Source organism: Phytophthora cinnamomi (genome assembly GCF_018691715.1).
Source record: "Phytophthora cinnamomi strain GKB4 chromosome Unknown Contig21, whole genome shotgun sequence".
NCBI lineage: Eukaryota > Oomycota > Peronosporomycetes > Peronosporales > Peronosporaceae > Phytophthora > Phytophthora cinnamomi.
This window is the reverse complement of record NW_027150954.1, coordinates 757907-777171: the sequence shown is the minus strand read 5'-3', so window position 1 is coordinate 777171 and position 19265 is coordinate 757907. Positions and strand designations below refer to the sequence as shown.

Sequence of the window (19265 nt, the reverse complement as noted above, 5' to 3'; positions counted from 1 at the left end):
CGATGGATCTTTGTTGTAAAGTATACCGGCACAGGCGAAATTGACCGCTTTAAAGCGCGTCTAGTGATCAAAGGTTTCCTTCAGGAACATGGCAGCGATTACAACGAGATTTTCTCACCTGTTATCAGGATGGAGGTACTCAGACTCCTTCTCACAATCGCAGCATTACTCGATCTTAAAATCCACCAGATGGATGTAAAGACGGCGTTTCTTAACGGATTGCTCGATGAGGAGATATACATGGCTCAACCGGAAGGTTTCAAAATCCCGGGTAAGGAACACTTAGTGTGCAAACTCCTGAGGAGCTTGTACGGGTTGAAACAAGCTCCCCGTGTCTGGTACAAAACGTTGTCTGTCTTCCTAGAGAGTATCGGGTTCCAAAAACTCATAAAGGACAGTTGTGTCTTCAAACGCACGGTTGACGGTGTCACTTGCTACATTGCAGTGTACGTCGATGACCTTTTGATCATTGCGCCAACTCCAGCCCTCGTCAGTGAGCTGAAATCAGCCCTGCAAAAGCGATTTTCCGTGACAGATTTAGGGGAGGTGAAGTACTTACTCGGCTGGTCCATTCAACGTGACCGTAAGAACCGAACGATATTTATCCACCAACACAAGTACGCTACGAAGGTCTTTGACCGTTTCAGCGACTATATTCCATACCCTATTGCAACTCCAGCAGAACGGAACGTTAAACTCTCCGTAAGCAGAGAGCCTAGCAGCAAGGCAGAGAAAGATGCGATGAAAAATATTCCGTATCGCGAAGCCGTTGGCAGTATCATGTATCTCATGGTAGGCACTCGACCTGACATGGCGTTCTACATGCGTGAAGTTAGCCAATTTCTAGCTAATCCGGGAATGGAGCACTGGAAAGCAGTCGTAAGAGGTCTAAAATATCTATCGGGAACGAAGGACTATGGTCTTCTCCTCGGTGGTTCACTCGGCATCACACCCGAGAACCTCGCTGACACCCTGACAGCTTACAGTGACTCTGACTATGCCAACTGCCCCGACACGAGACGCTCCGTCGGTGGATATGTGACTATGCTAGCAAGCAGTCCAATCTCATGGCTTTCGCGCAAGCACCACACTGTGGTTCTCTCAACAACAGAGGCAGAATATATCGCCCTGTGCCACTGCATGCAAGAGATGATATTCCTCAAACTGCTCCTCCAAGAGTTAGGTTTTGCCACGACGCAAGCCAACATTATCCATGAGGACAACCAGAGCTGCATCAAAATCTGCTACAACCCCGAACTCCACGGGAGGTCAAAGCACATTCATGTTCGATACTGTTTTGTGCAAGAAAAGGTTGAGCGGCATGAGTTCACCGTCGCCTATTGCAATACCAAAGAGATGGTGGCTGACATCTTTACGAAAGCTTTAGACAAGCATCAGTTCAGAGAACTAAGGGCCAAACTCAGGATGCAATCCCTGGCTGGTCATTCCGATTAGTGACGAGAATAACACTAAATGCATGAAGCATGCCTACTCTTTGTTGCAGGGTACTGAACCTTGGTACACTGTACCAGTTCCGAGGTACCCGAACCGGTTAACCGAACCGGTCCAATACGACCACACGTTGATTAGACGAGTAGGTTGATTGGACGAGTAGTGTAGAATGATGGTTGATTAGACGCACTAGTTGATAGGACGCACGGCCGCGTGTCTTTAGCACTAGCCTAGGGTGTAAGCTCCAACAATCCAATCACTTCTGAATTTCGATTCAACCCCCCAAGTGACCTTCCTCGCCTCGCCCCAAGCCTCGGCGGTGTCAACGACCAAGACCAACAAGTGCAAGACCCAACCACGACCTTCTTCAGGTTATGAGCTCAAGCACCATGTCCTCTGTCCAAGACACCAAGATCTCCATCGACAAGTTCAACGGCGATAACTACGCCACGTGGAACCGCTACATGCGTGGCGTGTTCCTGACCAAGTCGGTGTGGAGCGTCGTGAACCGCGAGACGAAACCAAGCTTCGCGGACACGAGGGCCAAGGACGACTACGTCAAGTCGAGCAACATCGCGTTCGGCCTGATGTTGCTCCACATGGATGCTGACTACCATCATGTGGTCGACGACTGCGAGGAAGCGTGGGTGGCCTGGACGCGACTGCGTTCGCTCTACGGGGGGTCGCAGAAGGCTGGACGCATCTACCTGAAGCGCCAGCTCTTCAGCATGGAGATGGCAGAAGGCGGCAATGTGCTTCATCATTGCAATGAAGTCCTCAACATCAGCGCCAAGCTCAGCAACATCGGCGCCAAGATGGAGGATGAAGACGTGGCGATCTGCTTGCTCAGGAGTCTGCCCAAGAGTTTCGAGAACGTCGTTCTCAACTTGGAGATGAGCAACGCAGAGCTGCGCACTCAAGATGTGATCAAGGTGCTCACGAATGAGCACATCAAGCGGCAGGGCGAGAAGACGGCTCAGGTGAAGATTGAAGACGCTGCGAGGGCCTTCAATGCCGAGCGTGAAAGTCGCCACTGCACGTACTGCGGAAAATCGGGGCACGTCGTGGAAAAGTGCTGGACCAAGCAGAAGGAAGAGAATCGAGGTGCACGACGTGGCCGGTCTGGTCGCGGTGCGAACAACGTCCAGTGGCGTGACGACAGCGATGACGACTGCGTCGCGTTCGCGGTCTCGATGGAGTGTGGAGTCTCCAGGACCAACAAGTTTCAAGGCTCATGGGCGATCGACAGTGGTGCCACGCACCACATCTGCAACGACAAGGCCAAGTATGTCGACATCAAGGTGTGCGACGAAGGTGAACTCACGGTCGCCAACGGCAACACGGCCAAGATCATGGGAGTCGGGACGGTCATGCAGCGGGTCACTTTGCCCAACGGCAAGGAGCGCGACATCCGCATTCAAGATGCACTTTACGTGCCAAGCATGAACAAGAACCTGCTTTCGGTGCCGCAGATCAACCGAAGCGGACTGTTCAAGGTGGTGTTTGATGGTGCTGAAATGCACATCGCACAGAAGAAGTCGAAGAAAATCGTGGCTTCCGCGGACCTGATCGACGGCCTCTACTGGCTCCGAGTTCCAAGCTGCGCTGCGAATTCGGTGTTCAAGGCGTCGGTCAACGCGGTGGATCTTCATGCGCGTCTGGGTCACGCGCCGAATGACGTTCTTCGGAAGATGGTCTCAAGTGGTATGGTGACGGGTGCGAAAATGCCGACATCATCCAAGAAGTCAAGCCAATGTCGTGGGTGCCAACAAGGGAAAATGGTGCAAAAGCCCTTCCCAAGCAACCCGAACAAGCGCAAGTACAAGCCGTTCGAGTTCCTCCACTTCGACATTTGCGGGCCCATGGAGGAAGAGTCGCTGGGTGGCAGCCGCTACCTGCTGCTCATCACGGACGAAGCCAGCGGCTGCATGTCGGGATTCTGTCTGCGAGCCAGGTCGGAGAGTGAAGGCTGCTTGCGCCGATTCATCACCAAGGTGGAGAAGCAATTCGATGCTAGGGTGAAGTTCGTGCGCCATGACGGAGCCAAGGAGTTCGCGACCAATTCGCTCTTGGCGTACTACGAAGACCACGGCATCGAAGGGCAGCCCACGGTTCGGTATGCGCACCAAACCAACGCGACGGCTGAACGCGCCAACCGAACCATCGTGACCACCGGCCGCAGCATGCTTCACTACGCCGGGTTGGACAAGACGTTCTGGGCGGAAGCAGCGATGACGGCGATTTACATCAAGAATCGTCTGCCGTCACCCAAGTCGCCCGACAAAACGCCGTTCGAGATCGTCTACAAGTCCAAGCCCAACGTCAAGCACATGCGGATCTTCGGGTGCAAGGCCTACGTTTTGACGCCGAAGGAGAAGCGACTCAAGTGGGACCCGAAAGCTCGTGAAGGAATTTTCATGGGTTACGAGGAGCGTTCCAAGGCGTATCGAGTTTATGACATCGAGGCGGGGCAGGTGGTGATTTCTCGCGATGTCACATTCGATGAGTCAAGCTTCGACGACTCCAAGGCTGCTGATGGTGAAGAAGTCAACCGACTTACCGACGTTCTCGACGACATGCAAGTCTCCGACGACTCCGGCACAAGGGTGTTCACGCAGGCGGGGAAGCGCAAATCGCGTCCGGACAACCAAGATCGCGACAATGTTCGACGTCCTCGTCGCAGTGCTGGACTCGAAGAAGCAAGTGCGCCTGGACGCTCGGAAGACGAAGACCAACGTGAATCTACGGCGGCGCAAGAAGAAAAATCGGAAGAAGACGATGAAGACTGCTCGACTCCGCCCATGTTCTGGCGTGCAAGTGCGAATGCTGTGGAAGCACGTGACAGCGCGGAGCCGAAGACGTTTCAAGAAGCTGTGAACGGGCCAGACCAAGTCCAGTGGCGCAAGGCAATTCGCGCCGAGCTCAAGTCAATGCGGCTGCGAGGTGTTTTCCGCGCCGCCAAACTGCCCAACAACCAGCGCGCAGTCGGTACCAAGTGGGTGTTCAAGATCAAGCGCAACGCGGACGGATCGATCGAGAAGTTCAAGGCTCGGCTCGTCGCGAAAGGCTTCGTGCAGAAGTATGGCATCGACTACACCGAGACGTTTTCGCCCGTGGTCAAGTACGTCACGCTGCGAATGATCATTGCGGTTGCCAAGTACTTCGGATGGCCGATGGACCAGCTCGACGTGGTGACTGCGTTCCTGTACGGCTTGATGAAGGAGAAGGTGTTCTGCAGCGTGCCTGAAGGCGTGGAACTGGACGACGGTTTCGACTGCGTGGAACTGCTCAAGGCGATTTACGGGCTCAAGCAAGCTTCGCGCGTATGGAACGAGACCTTCGACGAGTATGTGCGCTCCATCGGTTTTCGCGTGTCAAGCTACGACCCATGTCTCTACATCAAGGTTGTCGACGGCGAATGCGTTCTGCTGCTGGTCTACGTGGACGACGTCTTGGTGACCGGAAGTTCGGCTGATATGATCGCGGAAGTCAAGCGCCAACTCAAGTCGCGGTTTGAGATGACCGACAGTGGCAAGTGTTCCTTCATCCTCGGGATCGAGGTGGTCGAGAACGCGGATGGCAGTGTTACGCTGAGCCAAGCTCGCTACATCAACGACATCCTGGAGCGCTTCGGCATGCAAGACTGCAAACCCGCTGCAAGCCCGGTCGACATCAGCATGAAGCTAGTTTCAAGCGACGCCATGACCAAGTTGGACGCGCCATTTCGCGAGGCTGTCGGTGCACTCATGCACTTGATGACATCGACTCGCCCGGACATTGCGTTCGCAGTTGGCTACGTGTCACGCTTCATGGAGAACCCGCAAGTCGAGCACTGGATTGCGGTCAAGCGCGTCTTTCGCTACCTTCAAGGGACCAAGTCGCACGGAATCCGCTTCTCGCCGGGCAAGGACATCGACTTTCAAGGTTACTCGGATGCCGACTGGGCTGGTGATCTTAGTGATCGCAAGTCTACGTCGGGCTACCTGTTCCAAGTCGCCGGCGGACCGATCTCGTGGGGTTCGAAGAAGCAATCAAGTGTGTCACTCTCGACAAGCGAGGCCGAGTACATCGCACTGAGTTTGGCGATTCAAGAAGGCAAGTGGGTGCACAAGCTGCTGTGCGAGATCCTGGTTGCTGCAGGCGGAGTCACGCCCGAGTTGAAGATTTTCGAAGACAACCAGTCGTGCATCAAGATGACCAAGAACCCCGCCGCGCCAAGCACATCGACATCAAGTACCATCACATCCGCGACGAAGTCAAGCGCGGCGAAGTGATCGTCGAGTACTGCGAGACTGCCACCATGCTGGCCGACATCATGACCAAGGGACTTGCCGGACCACGCCACAAGGACTTGACGGCTGCGCTCGGCGTTCACGCGTGTTCGCATTGAGGGGGCGTGTTGCAGGGTACTGAACCTTGGTACACTGTACCAGTTCCGAGGTACCCGAACCGGTTAACCGAACCGGTCCAATACGACCACACGTTGATTAGACGAGTAGGTTGATTGGACGAGTAGTGTAGAATGATGGTTGATTAGACGCACTAGTTGATAGGACGCACGGCCGCGTGTCTTTAGCACTAGCCTAGGGTGTAAGCTCCAACAATCCAATCACTTCTGAATTTCGATTCAACCCCCCAAGTGACCTTCCTCGCCTCGCCCCAAGCCTCGGCGGTGTCAACGACCAAGACCAACAAGTGCAAGACCCAACCACGACCTTCTTCACTCTTGCGATCTTTTATTTTTCCCACTGGGTTTTTATCTTTTGTTCGCACATAAAGGTTTTCCCTCATTGAGGTTTCCCTGGTCTAGTACCGAATTCCTTAGGCATAAGAATTATTTCCATGCGCGCATAAAGCCAATGCATTGACTGCGAGGTAATTTTTAAATATTTACTTCGTCGCAGCTATATGAACTCTACCGTCGTCCAGACTTCCAAACGTGGCAAAACCACGCAGGCAAAGTCGAAGATCAGCTAACCCGGTAATTGAGCTATATCAGCCAAAAGCAAACTGGGGTTAACAAAGTATTCGTACTTAGGCTAAGATCTTGGACAAACCATACGGACGATTGGCAATTTCAATTTTTGAGATGTGCAATGATCATAACCTGCACAATCCTGTTTTATTACAGAGGACCATAACCATAGAAAGATGCAGGGAGGCTGTTAAAGATAGTGCCTCTTCCTATCGTGGTACACTGTACCCGAGGTACTTGAACCCTCTCTAAGATGATCATACCTGATTTTTCTGGCTTTAACTATACTATAGTGTACGCTAGAGTGTACGAGGCCACTAGATTCTCAACCACTAACATCTCAATCTACTATTTCTTTCTCCCTCTCTCAATCAAGTCTCCTTTCCCGTCTGCTCCCATCCGCTCACCTCAACACTGCGTAATCGAGGTATCCTCCACCAAGAAACTGAAGCGGGTATGTCGTCGTCTAATGGAAAGGCAGAACGATTTCATAGGACAGTTATGGATTCGGCTCGACCAATGCTATGGGCTTCGGCACTACCCCAGCGATTTTGGGGCGATGCTGTTCTTTATGAGAGCTACATTCGCAATTATGTGCCGACCCGAGCGAACGCCGACCACGCGTCTCCCATTGAGGCACTCTCAGGAAAAAGACCTAGTGGTTCGCACATCCTAAAATTTGGCTCAAAGTGTACGAGCCATGTTGCTTATGCAACGAAGCGATCAGCGCAGAAACGTGCTGAAAAAGGAGTTGTTATCGGTGTCGACCTCAAGAAGAAAGCGTACCGTGTTCTCATCCCGCGAACCAAACGGGTTATCTCGACAACACATATCCGGAACATCGATCGTCTGAACTCGCGCGCTGTGGGGCGATACATGGACACTGTCGACGCAGAAAACAATGGCGCGGAGGAGGAAGCTGATGGTTTGCAGTTCGAAAACACCAGCCCACCGGGTGGTAATGGTGGGGCCACACGATCTGGCAGCCCTGAGGAGCAGCACCAACTGACGTCTCGTGCAATTCAGCGCATCTTTGGCCTGAGTCGAGGTGCGCGAGCACTGTCACGCGATGACTTTCATCTTCCTCAACCTTTCCTTGATGAATTTGCCACGCCAGCCTCCGCTCTGCTTACTATCGTACTCAACGAGGGTACAGCGTTTGCAGTTCAACTGGAGCGTGACGAGATTAAAGAACCGGTAACCGTGGAGGAGGCCATGAACAGCCCGTATTGGCACGAGTGGCGGCAGGCAATAGAAGAAGAGCTCCGGGCGATTTCAGAGAACGCTACCTGGGAAATAGTGGACATCCCTACTGATGGAAACCTGATTAGTGCAAAATGGGTATTTAAGATCAAGTTCGACAACAAAGGTGAATTGGAACGGTTTAAAGCGCGGCTTGTGGCTCGCGGCTTCACTCAAAAGTTTGGCATTGATTTCGCCGAAACCTTTGCACCCGTACTTAAGATCGCAAGTCTACGCTTCATTGTGGCTCTCGCATCTCAGTGGCATGCCGCCATTCGACAAGGTGATGTCCCTAATGCATACCTACGAGCAGACCTCGACCGACCCATTTACATGCCAGCCCCCGCCGGACTTCAAATCCCCAAGGGCACATGTCTACTGCTGCGAAAAAGCCTCTACGGCCTAAAACAAAGCGGCAAGCTGTGGAACGATACTATTCACCACTACTTGCTAGAACTTGGCTTCAGAAGGAGCCAACTTGACCCGTGCTTGTACTTTAGGTGGCATGAGGGCAAACTAACGGTACTAGGCCTCTATGTCGATGATGTGGTGGTCGTCAGCCAGCGTGAAAACGATCCCGACTGGACAATGCATAAGCTCGCCGACAAATTCCAGATCAAGGACATGGGTCCAGCGAAGAAATGTTTGGGAATTAACATTGAGCAAAGCGACCGAGGCATCTACCTCCACCAGGCAACTAATATTGACGGTTTGCTGGCCAAGTGTGGCATGGAGAACAGCCGCCCCGTGACTACGCCGATGGAGTCGACTAAGGACCTGAACGGAGAAGACAGTGAACCCTTCTACGACACAAGCAGCATGCGGGAGACGATCGGGTCTCTACTATGGATTAGCAGCTGCACTAGACCCGATATTACCATGCCAGTGAACTACCTGGCACGTTTCGTAGCGAGGCCCACGGCGGCTCATTGGACTGCGGTCAAACGTATCCTGCGCTACTTGCGAGGATCACGGGAGTTGATGTTGTACTTTCCCCGACCACAAGCACCACGATACACTATTGAAGCAGCCATCTTCAGCGATGCTGACTGGGCCGGGGGCAAGGACGCAAAATCGACTTCAGGAGGATTGCTCACCATCAACGCCATGCCCATTGCGTGGTACAGCAAGAAACAGTCTACCGTCGCACTCTCTACAGCCGAAGCTGAGTACATCGCTGGGGCGACGGCAGTACAAGACTGCTTGTGGGTGAAGCAGCTCCTGGATGAGCTTGATTTACACGGCAAAGATAATAATATCGACTTGTACATCGACAATCAGAGCGCGATCAAGAACATGGAGAACGATGTGACGACTGCACGCATGAAGCATATCAACATAAAATTTCACTTCATTCGTGACGCCATCCGCAAGAAGCAGATAACGGTGACCTACTGCCCTACCACATTGATGAAGGCCGACATTTTCACGAAACCACTCGGCAAAACGCTGCATGAACGCAACATGGTCATGCTGAAGGTAGTCAACCCGCATACAAACAAGCTGTAGACATGGATCATCTCGGCCGAGGAGGACTGTTGGACATCGCAAGTGCTGGCGCCACCTGCGATGAGTGCAGTGGTGACGATAACGACCTGCGACGACTACAGCGACCCCTCCAGCTACAAAAGACGAAACGACTCATGCATACTAGGCTAGCCCAGCTTTTCTAGCAAACATCCAAACTAATTCATTCCGAAATATACCTGGTGTGAGGCACCACTACAAGGAGCAACCTTGTTCAGGATCAAGTGAGCTCCCTTCAGCCACCCCACAAACGATAGCAGTCCTCGAGGTTCTCGAGGGGAATTTTGTGAGAATACGTTGATTCATGACACTAGAGAACCTCTTCTTTCGGCCAAACTGGCTTGTAGAAAACCCCGCAGTTTGCTGTTGAACTCGAGCCAGACTAAGCGGGTCGGAGATGTCAATAAAAGTGTCTTGCATGGATAGTAATATGGGCGATAGCCATTCACGATGCTGTACGCCATCGGCTATCGCAAAATGCCAACAAAATCTTGCACTGTAAGCAAACAAGTCAGAAGAGAACAGAAGACGCTGTCTCCTTGCCCTCCATATTCGTAAACGAATGTCGCGCGAATCCGAGCAAGATGAAGCAATGAAGCAACCACGAAGCCGAAAAGTTTTTTTTTTCGATTGCGCGTGTTGGCTTGTCGGCGGTGCCATCTCGATACATTGTGAGCTACGGGGTCCTCCCTAAGGTAATCCAACCTAGCGAACACATCCAGAGGTTGCTTTGCTTCGTATGCGTCGAAATTCTCGTAGACTCGAAGGTGGAGGCAACCATCTATTTTGCAAGAGCATCACAGACGTTCAGGAAAACTGCGTCTTGTAGGTTCTTCACACCGCTTTCTTCGACGAGAGTCAGCGACTGAGCGGTGGTTCCCATGAATACTACAGCTGAAACTAGACCTTGGGCACCTCCACGACCAGCGGGGAATTTTCACTTTCTCCACAACCAGCCAAGGGTGACCCCCAGTTCAAACGCTCACGTGTCTTACTTGTACACACTTTCAGGGCGTGGACAGAGAGACCTGATGGGAGAGAATCTTTAAGATCAATAAGTAGTTCCCTACAGAAATCTTCAGCATCTGAAGCATCGTCAGGCAATTCTAGACAATCAATCACCACATTCCTTTCGCCAATAGGTAAAACACTTTGATCCGGATCATCGCCTTGTCTTCAGCTGCACGAGTTCTCGAGTGACAAGAAGCGGTGGTCGTCACTAACGATTGAAATTGAACGAATGATTGTTTGCCCTGTATTGAACCTTAAGAAGTTTTTTTGAATTGAGGCAGTAAAAGACGCCAAGGCTTTAGTGCCTCCACCATCCAGTATTATGCAGAATGGTGACGGATATGTTGGGTATGAATATGGCATAAACCGCGTTCACTAGAAAATTTGACTGATTCTGCATAAGATGGGGCTGAAAAGGTTTTTCCCGGAGCTACATTCGACGGATTGGCTCATATCGAACTGCCGGACGACGCTACAGATATTGGCGACTTCAGCTAGGCTGTGATCGAGGAAATCAGTGAGGTCATTTCTGCGCATCTGACCTCAGAGATTTCTGACGGTGCTTCGTGAGCATTTTTATGGATTTCTTGGGGTCGGCAATTCCGATTTGGCGAGCCGCCGTGAATTTTGTCCTGGAAACCCGAATTCTAGCTTATACGCCGAAGCCAGCCTGTTGCAAGTTGAGCCATTTTCAATGATACAGATGGCTGCGTTTTTCGAACTGATCGAGCCATGTTATAAAGTCACTTCGGCATACAATTATGACGTATTCTGGTGGCGCACCTGGCGTATTTGGATCGCTGATTCGCTTCACAGCTACTCATAGTAAATGGACGAAAGAGAGGTGTGAATGGGAACCATGGTTTAAGCTGACTGCGTTTTCGGATTACCTGCTATACAGCAACGCGTACTACTGTGTTTGGAGAGCTTGACGGCGTTGGAGTGGCAAGCTCTGAAGTATGTTCTCCAAACGACAGCACAGTCACTGCCGAAGACTTGCAGAAACTTTGTGCTGGGCCTATCGAGGACAAGGAGCTGGTTGCCGACGTGCTGCTAAGAACGGGCACTGCTGTGCGAACAACGGATGGCGAGTTGGCCGTCCTCTCCGAGATGGTACACCACATTTGTATCAAAGCGCTGCTAGAACGAAATATTCAAGCTAAGGGAATATGCCAATTTAGTGCACTTTTCAAAGGGCATCAGTCAAGGCGCGGTAGCCGAAAGTCGACTGTGAGTTTCAGTGTGGAATATGCATGCCAAGACAAGTGTTTGTTTACTCTCTTCCATAGATTAATTCTGGTGTGGAGAGGCTCTTATTGGGTAGTTTGGATAGATTGTAGTGAATGGCCTATTTCCTGCTGATTGCCAGTTTAGTGCTCCATTTTATCTTAGTATTTGTATGAACCAGCAACTCTCAAACTAGGACAGTGTTTCTTTCGTTCAGTGGTTAGGTAACCTATAATACACGATAAAAACGCAAACACATCAGTATTGAAAGGATATGTATCTTGGACATAATTTGTCATTTCGACAGTGCTGACAGCTCAGTCGGTTAACGCCGCTGGCTTATTGAGGGCCCTACGGGGAGCAGGGTTGTCGCGGGTTCGAGTCCCCTCGGACACGTTAATTCTCCGCACTGTTATAAAGGTACGATTATCTGCTCAATTGTGTGTGCAATTGACTTACAGTAACTAACATTGTTTTGCCTGTCTGTCTTATCTCTTAACTAAACTATCGCTTCAAACAGCGATTGCTCGGGTGTGCCTGGAGCATTTTCAACGTCCGTATGAACCGGTGTCAGTCGGGAACGTTTTTGCCGTGCCTTTCGAGGCTTTGCTTGTAGGTTCTCTAGTAGTTCACGGGTTAGCAATCGCCCACCAACTGTCGCTGTTTTCCGCTTCCTGCCTTTCGTGCGTGGTGGTGGGAGGACGAGCAGCTGTTGTTGCACGGTTTCCTTCACGCGAAGCCAAGTGGCTTGCTTAATCGACGCCGGCGCTCCGTTTCGAGCGAAATTCTCGCTCACATGGTGCATTCTAGCCAAGGATAGCGAAAAAAAACCATGCTTTGAAGCCGGCTTTGATGTTTGGCGATATGTTTCCGCTTTCCCACGCCAGAGCCGCGAGCTTGATTGCTGTTTCTTGTCGATCTTGTAGTCACCACCATCGTTTGTAAACGCCTCAACTAACCCTCGCAGCTTTCCTTTAAATGACGCAAAGACAGCTGCGTCAAGGGGCTGAAACAGATGCGTGGCATTCGCAGGTAGGCATACCAGTTGAATCTGAAACGCACTGGCCACGTCTACCAACTCCACCGAGTAGTGCGAGCTGCATCCGTCCATGATAAGCAGCAGAGATCTAGCAACGCTACTTGGTACCGCGGCAGCAAAGAACCCAAGCCAGGACTGGAACAAAGTGCTGTTCATGAATTCAGATTCGGTTGTAGTCACCGCAGCACCTGGGATACCACAGTTATCCATTATTTCGAGAGAGACTGTCTTCCCCCGGAATCTCAAAGAGTGGAGGAACCACTGCTCCTGCCGCACTGCCGCATGCCACCACCGAGAGATGGAAGCTTATTCCGGCGTCAGTGTGCCAGACGTTGCTCGAACCACGAGCAGCGACGACCTTTTTGGTCTTTGTACTGGTCTGGAACGCCGTTTCATCAACCTTAAAGACTCTCTCCGGGCTGTAATGGCCTTCGATATACAGCTTAGCCAATGTTCCAAACAACTGCCAAATGTCAGTAGTGTCAACCGCATTTCGCGCCTTCGATATCGACTGCGATGTCCGTACAGACAGAGCTGGGTGCCGCTTCATAAAGCGCCTGTACCAGCCGCTACCAACGCCAGTGCCCGTAGTCATCTCAGCGATCGTGCTGGCCTTGGCAATGATTTCCCCACGCTTGGCCGGCTTTCCGATAAGCTGTCGCCCCATTATCCACTCACAAAGGTTTTGCTCTGCCTCAGCTGTCAGGCGTGGTTGAGGGCCACGTCGCTGAGACTCCATCGATTCGCCTTTCTTGCACTTGCCTACCCACTTAATTAGCGTGCGGTACGGAATCTTGGTGCTCACGCTGACAGCTTTTGCCTTCTCGCCAGCAACAACTCGCTCCACGGCAGAATTTAGCTTGCTCTTGGTGTAGTCTCCGCGCTTCTTGGTCATGATACTCGGGGCGAGGTCAATTTGGTAGTGATAGTCAAATAGTTAAGCTCATGCCACTAGTACTAACTGCAAAAGCAGATGAGACGAATCGGGTGGTCGAGAGTTAGCCAACAGGAGCTGAATACATAATGGCAGGTTTTACGTTTTCGAATATTTCATACAGTAATATACCAGAGCTCGTAGGTTTTTGGCGTGATTGGTCGTTTCTATTAGTGCACTAATATGCTTCTAGTGCACTAAAGTGGCAGATTCCCTTATCGAGAATACTGAAGACCTGCTGGTACTTCGATTCGTTCCGTCAGGCTGGAAGTCATGTCAAACCATCTCGTCGGAAATCGTCAATCGCCCAGAGAGACAGCATTTCACCAGGAGTTGTACGCTACCGTGCGAGATTCTGAAAAGCTCACCTCTGACCAAGCACATCTATGAAGTAGTGTCTCCGAATAGCCAACTACGAACCGATATCATCATTGTGAATGCAATGGTGCGAATCAGCTTTGAAGTTAAAGTCGCCTTGACGGATGGAACTAGTTTATGTGTTGAAATTCGCAGACGTAATTTATCACGAAATGGTTATACGAAATGGTATACGTAGTCTATGCTGATAGTCTTGTAATCTTGAGTAGTCTGTACTTCGGTGATCTCTCTTTATGCAGTGATAGCAAAAATATGTTGATAGGTAGCTCAGCTCAGGCGACGGTGGACGAGTGCAGCTCCTGCTCCAGCTCTCGGAGGAACAGGGCGAGGTAGTCCTGGTCCACGCGACGCATGGTGAGCTTCTGCTGCAGGGACACATAGCCAGCGAGCTTGAGTAGCTTGATAATACTGGGAGTGGCCTTGAGCATCTTCGAGTAGCGAATGTCATCGTGCTGCAGCGTGCGGAACTTGGAGCGCACGCCTTCGCGGTGCAGCGAGCGTAATACCTTGAAGATGGAGGTGAGTTTGCGCGCACGCTCCGTGTCGGACGGGCACTCGCAGCGGCAGCTAGCGAGGCACGCACGGATCTCGCGCACGGCCTCCTCGACTTGGTGTGCCGTGGGGGTGCGATCAGGAGCGTCGTCGCTCCATGACGGCTTGTCGTAGTCTTGGTGCGGCTCACCAGACGATGCACCGCCCATTTGACTTGACTGGAACGGAAGCGATGAGCTTCGAGGACGAACGAGTCCAGCCATGAGCTCTCGGAGCTCGTCTCGCTCGTCCCTCCCGACTGCAGGAGCCGGGGGCAATGGCGAGGAAGGCGAGTCAGCCGGGTTAACCGGTGGCGAGGCCCCAGCTTCCGCCTTCCTCTTCTTCAGCAAAGCATTGAGGTCTTCCTCGACATAAAAGGCATCGGGGCCCTGGTACTTCTTGAACTGAGGCTCGCGGAAATCATCGCTACTGAGCAGCGACAAATCATCCGACGAGTCATCGAAACTCTCTTCATCGGACGAAGACGAAGCGTAGTCATCATCACCACCGTATCGAGTTCCACCTGTAGTGCCCAACGCCTGCAAATAGGATCCCTCGGTAGGGCTAGCTGAAGGTCGGTTCGGCCCTGGTGCCTGGGTCTTCTTCGTGCTGCCGTGGCTGTTGTTCAATTCTCCATTCGCAGGCTTAGTTAGTTTGCTGAACGAGTGCCGCATCCTGTAATCCGGGGACACCTGCTTCTTGGCACGGAGCGGAGACATTGGGGGTGGCGGAGGTGGAGGAGGACTGATCGGAGCCTTCGTCACAGTTGGAGGTAGCGGTGGGGTCGAAGATCTAGACACAGATTTTCGGGAGCCACCGCTAGCTCGCACGGGAGTCTCACTGGACGCCATCACACCTCGGAGCTCAGACACCAACTCCTGAGTCGTCAATCCCCTCGACCCGATGGCGTCTGAAGGCAGCGACATAGCCCTGGGGCCAGATGACACCGATGAAGACGCATCCCCAAGAATTGGACTCTTCTCGTCGCCACGCTCGCCGAAGATCTCGAAAACACTTTCAATCTCCATTTGTGCCGAGCGATCACGAGCTGCCTCGAGCCGCTGTCGGGATCGCGCTTCTGGCTCGGGCTCGTCGCTGTCGATAACTGACAGTTTTCGCTGGGCGTCCTCCAAGCTGCGCTGTAAGTCACGAATCTTTTTCTCCAGCTCGTGGATCTCAGTAGCGCGACGCACGGAATTTGCGAAGTTATGCGAGCGTGCATCATCATCATCGTCATGTTCGGAGCCATCGTGTTCTGGCTGATACGTCGCCATGATTTTTTCGTAGTTCAATGCGGAATACGGATCTGGGCTCTGAGCCGAGCTGTCGTTGCTGTCATAGACCGTCGGATAGCTGGCCACCGAAGCCGAACTCGCAGACGCTCCATCGTGTTCGTGCTCCTCCTGATTGTTATGGTCGTTGGTAGCATCGTGCAGCTGAGTCTGGCGCTCCCCTGCATCTGAGAAGGTAGACAGAAAAGCTTGGCCAGCCTGTCTTGTGGCTCGAGCTGCAGCAAACGTGATACGAGCCACCGAGTTAAATTGCTCTGCAGACATCGCAGCTCCATGGTCGCTCCCGCCGTCTCTGAGAGAGTCCTGACTCCGGTCACTCGGTCCGGAATAATACATGGCAGGCGCCACATTCGTAGCGTTGGCAAGCGCAGCATCAAAATTCGAGACTGAACTCTCCAGTGCATCGCGAATGCTCGTGATTTCGCTGTACATGTCGTTGAACTCTTCGATCTCATCGCTGTCCTCGTCCTGGTGTTCTCCATAGGCAGCCTCAGACATCGTAAGGTTAATGGTGTCACGGACCTCTCGGATGTGCGTCACAACATCCGTGAGCGCCTGCATCTTGTCCTGCGCGCGCAACTGCGGACTGACGTCAATCTTGCGCTGGGGGTTAGCAGGCTTCAGCTCGGTGTCGGACGGCGCTTCAAGCACCTCCATGGCCAAGTCGCTCTGTCGGCGGTCGCGATCGCGCGACTCGCGCATCTGGAAGATCATGTCCTCGTACGAGTTGTGCTGCGGACTGCGCAGTCCGCGGATGTACGACTCCGTGTCGTTCGACGTGGACGAGGCCGGTTCGTCTCCCGTTCCAGTCGCGCTCAACGCCGAAAGTTGCTGTTGGCGAGCACCAGCGCTCGTCATGCAGGCCGAGCACACTCTCAAGTGGGTAATATCAAAGATGGGTTCTTCCAACTCCCGCAACAGCGCGCAGGACGAGCACACGACCTCTCCACAAGTCCTGCAGTGGTGTTTGCGCCGGAAGTAGAAGCCTCTCAGACACACGGCGCAGGCCTTGCGGTCCGAGTTGGGCACCCACTGCCACTGCTCCACGAACCTCAAGCTGCTGACCCTCTGGCGCGCCACGAGTCCCGGGATCTTGGCCACGGCGCAGACCGTCTTCTTCATGAGCTCCTCCAGCACGCCCCGCACAATGGGGTTCAAGTCGCCGTCGATCTGGCAGATGGACGTGACCTTGAACGTGTTGGGCTGGTGCGTCTTGGACACGATGATGCCCATCCTGGACAGGTAGCCCCTGGCGATGCCGAAGTTCTCGAGCGTGGGCACCTCCCGGTCCCTCGAGATGGACTCCTGCACGCAGAAGCCCACGACGTTGGAGCCCGGGTGGGGCTTCTTCTTGCCGGCGTACTCGAGGTAGCAGAAGTCCAGCACCTTGTTGTCTTCTCCGTGTCTCGGGCGCTGCGCGCGGAAGGCGTGCCACTTGATGGCGCGGTAGGAGTAGGAGCCTCTGGAGGGCGCGCGCTCCGTGGCGTCGCTGCCCGAGCGCGCGCTCTGCTGCGGGAAGGTGAAGAGCGTGCGGCCGTCCACGAAGGCGTCGCCGTGCATGTAGCGCATGGCCTTGCGGAGGTCCTTGGTCTTGACCTTGGCCACCGCGCGCAGGATCTCGTCCACGCGCGTGTCCGACAGCTGCACGCTCGCCTTGAGCAGCGTGGACGCGTGCGCCGACTTGTTGGCCGGCTGGAAGTCCAGGAAGTTGGCGCGCTGGCACGTTACGGCGCCCGGGCCGGCGGCTGCGTCCTCGCGCGGCGCGCGGCCAGGCACGGACAGCCGCGAGCGGTGGCTGCGCGAGCGGTGGCTGGGCGCGTCGGCGCTGGTCCACTTGTAGGCGCAGTCGGCGTCCTCGATGATGCGCATGAGCTGCGCCACGCGCTCCTTGCCCAGGCGCTTGTAGTACTTGACCTCCTCGCGGCTCAGCGCGATCTGCGGGAAGAAGCCGTCGTGCAGAGGGAACTCGAGCATGGCGGTGGCTGTTCTACCAGCAGTAGAGCAGTAGAGCAGCTCGGCGCAACTTGAAGCGGACTCGTATTCCTGTAGCACCTGCGCGGGTTGTGTGTGTGGACCGGATAGGTGGTTAGGTGCGGCTGGCTCGCTCGCTAGTCGCCACTCCCCTCCCCTCTCTCTCCTTATGTTGCCGGTTGCCGTCCTCCGGGTCGAACGCTGCCGCCTGGAGCACGGATCTATCGTCTATTGTACCGGCGACGGCGAATCGGAGAGTGAGCGGGTCTGGCGCGCGCGAAACGCTGGGGAAGGCGGCGTCGTGCAATTGTGCGGGGGTTTGGAAGGCGCCCGATTGGTCGAGGCGCGCCCAGAAAGGGCGCGTCCGTTTGCCCTTCAACGCGATGGGTACAGCAAAGCTGATGCGATGTCTGAGACAGTTGGTTAGATTGCCCGTGGCGGCGTGGCTCTCGAGGCAGCAAGCAAGGCGAGCGCATTTCGCGTTGACATTTCGTGTTGGCGTGGTCAAGTGTTGCCGGTTAGATGCATTGCCCTAGTTTTGGGGTGCGGCGCTGGTTGAGAGCGGGCGCGGACGGGTGCGGCACGTACGCGGCGATGGACGATGACGACTGCTGCGGAACGGCAAGATACCATTCGCGGAAGGCGGCCAGGATCAGTCACTGACTCTGTGGCTCCCGTGGCCCGCCATGTTGCCGCGGGCGCATAACGCAGCGGTTTCAACGTGAGCCCAGTTCGGGCTGCGCTTTTGGTGCTTGGGGCGAAAGCGACATACACCTGCTGCCCGCCCCCAGCTGTTTCACAGTTGAAGCGGGCTCCGATAAGCAAGCACGCGCGTCGAGAGGTAGCAGGGGGCAACCGGGGACAACGTGGCGGCACTGCGCTGCGCTGAATTGCGCGCGAAGGGACACTCACATTTGACTCGCATGATCTAGAACCTTAGCAAATCTTAGTCTGGAGCTTTCGGAACTTTAGGCGCTGCTGCTTCCGGTGGGGCAGGCAGGCAGTGCAACAAGCATTCGGCGCGGTGTGCTGCAGCGCTAACACGGAGGGGGCAGTATCTGCGCCAGCTGCTGGTTTGGTTTACTGTCGCGGCTCGAACAGCATGGCGTCGTCGGCTTCAATAGGACTACCGTACAATACCACCACGGCTAGCGCTGCGACTCGCAGATACGGTAGACAAGTCGTGGTGTCGCGGATGCCACGGCAGAGGGACTTTGAGAGGGGCCCAACATGGTGTGTGGTGCTAACTTCTCGATGCCCGGCTGGCGCCTTGGGCCGGGGAACACGCGCAGATTTTGACGCATGAGCTGATCGATTTCCCTGTGCCTGGCGCAAAGGCACAAGCTGGCCAGCACTCGTTAGTGGTGGACCGCTGTGCTGACTCGCGTGACATGGTCCTCAAGAGGCGTCCAACTCAAGAGATCTTGCGATCTTAGGCATCTGAGATGGTCGACGCATTACAAAATGAAACTTCAGCCCCATGCTTCAGGGATGGCAAAATATATGGAAGGATTTTTTCGAAATAAAATATCAAAAATATTTTTATTTTCATTTTTATGATTTTTTTTTTACCATTTTTATACATCAAACCCCGCTGAAACGGATCGCCTGGAGCACCGTATAACACAGTAACTACCTGAATACTGGCCTCAACGCATACTGACGAGTGGGCTGCCGCCGCAGGGC

General features: G+C 53.7%; 3 protein-coding genes across 3 annotated transcripts; 1 reads left to right on the top strand and 2 right to left on the bottom strand.

Annotated features, from left to right (window-relative positions):
* Positions 1-1841: 1841 nt before the first annotated feature.
* IUM83_03571 (Integrase catalytic core protein) lies at positions 1842-5726 on the top strand (the record flags this gene model as incomplete). Its single annotated transcript, XM_067927585.1, has 2 exons — positions 1842-4573; positions 4691-5726. The coding sequence occupies 2 exons, from the start codon at positions 1842-1844 to the stop codon at positions 5724-5726; spliced, it is 3768 nt and encodes a 1255-aa protein (XP_067795351.1).
* A 6949-nt stretch (positions 5727-12675) lies between these two features.
* On the bottom strand, positions 12676-13368 carry IUM83_03570 (uncharacterized protein; the record flags this gene model as incomplete). The annotated part of the gene is made up of 1 exon (XM_067927584.1): positions 12676-13368. One exon carries the CDS (start codon positions 13366-13368, stop codon positions 12676-12678), a length of 693 nt encoding a protein of 230 aa, XP_067795429.1.
* A 689-nt stretch (positions 13369-14057) lies between these two features.
* IUM83_03569 (Phosphatidylinositol-4-phosphate 5-kinase) lies at positions 14058-17582 on the bottom strand (the record flags this gene model as incomplete). Its single annotated transcript, XM_067927583.1, has 1 exon — positions 14058-17582. The coding sequence occupies one exon, from the start codon at positions 17580-17582 to the stop codon at positions 14058-14060; it is 3525 nt and encodes a 1174-aa protein (XP_067795472.1).
* Between the last annotated feature and the right edge of the window lie 1683 nt (positions 17583-19265).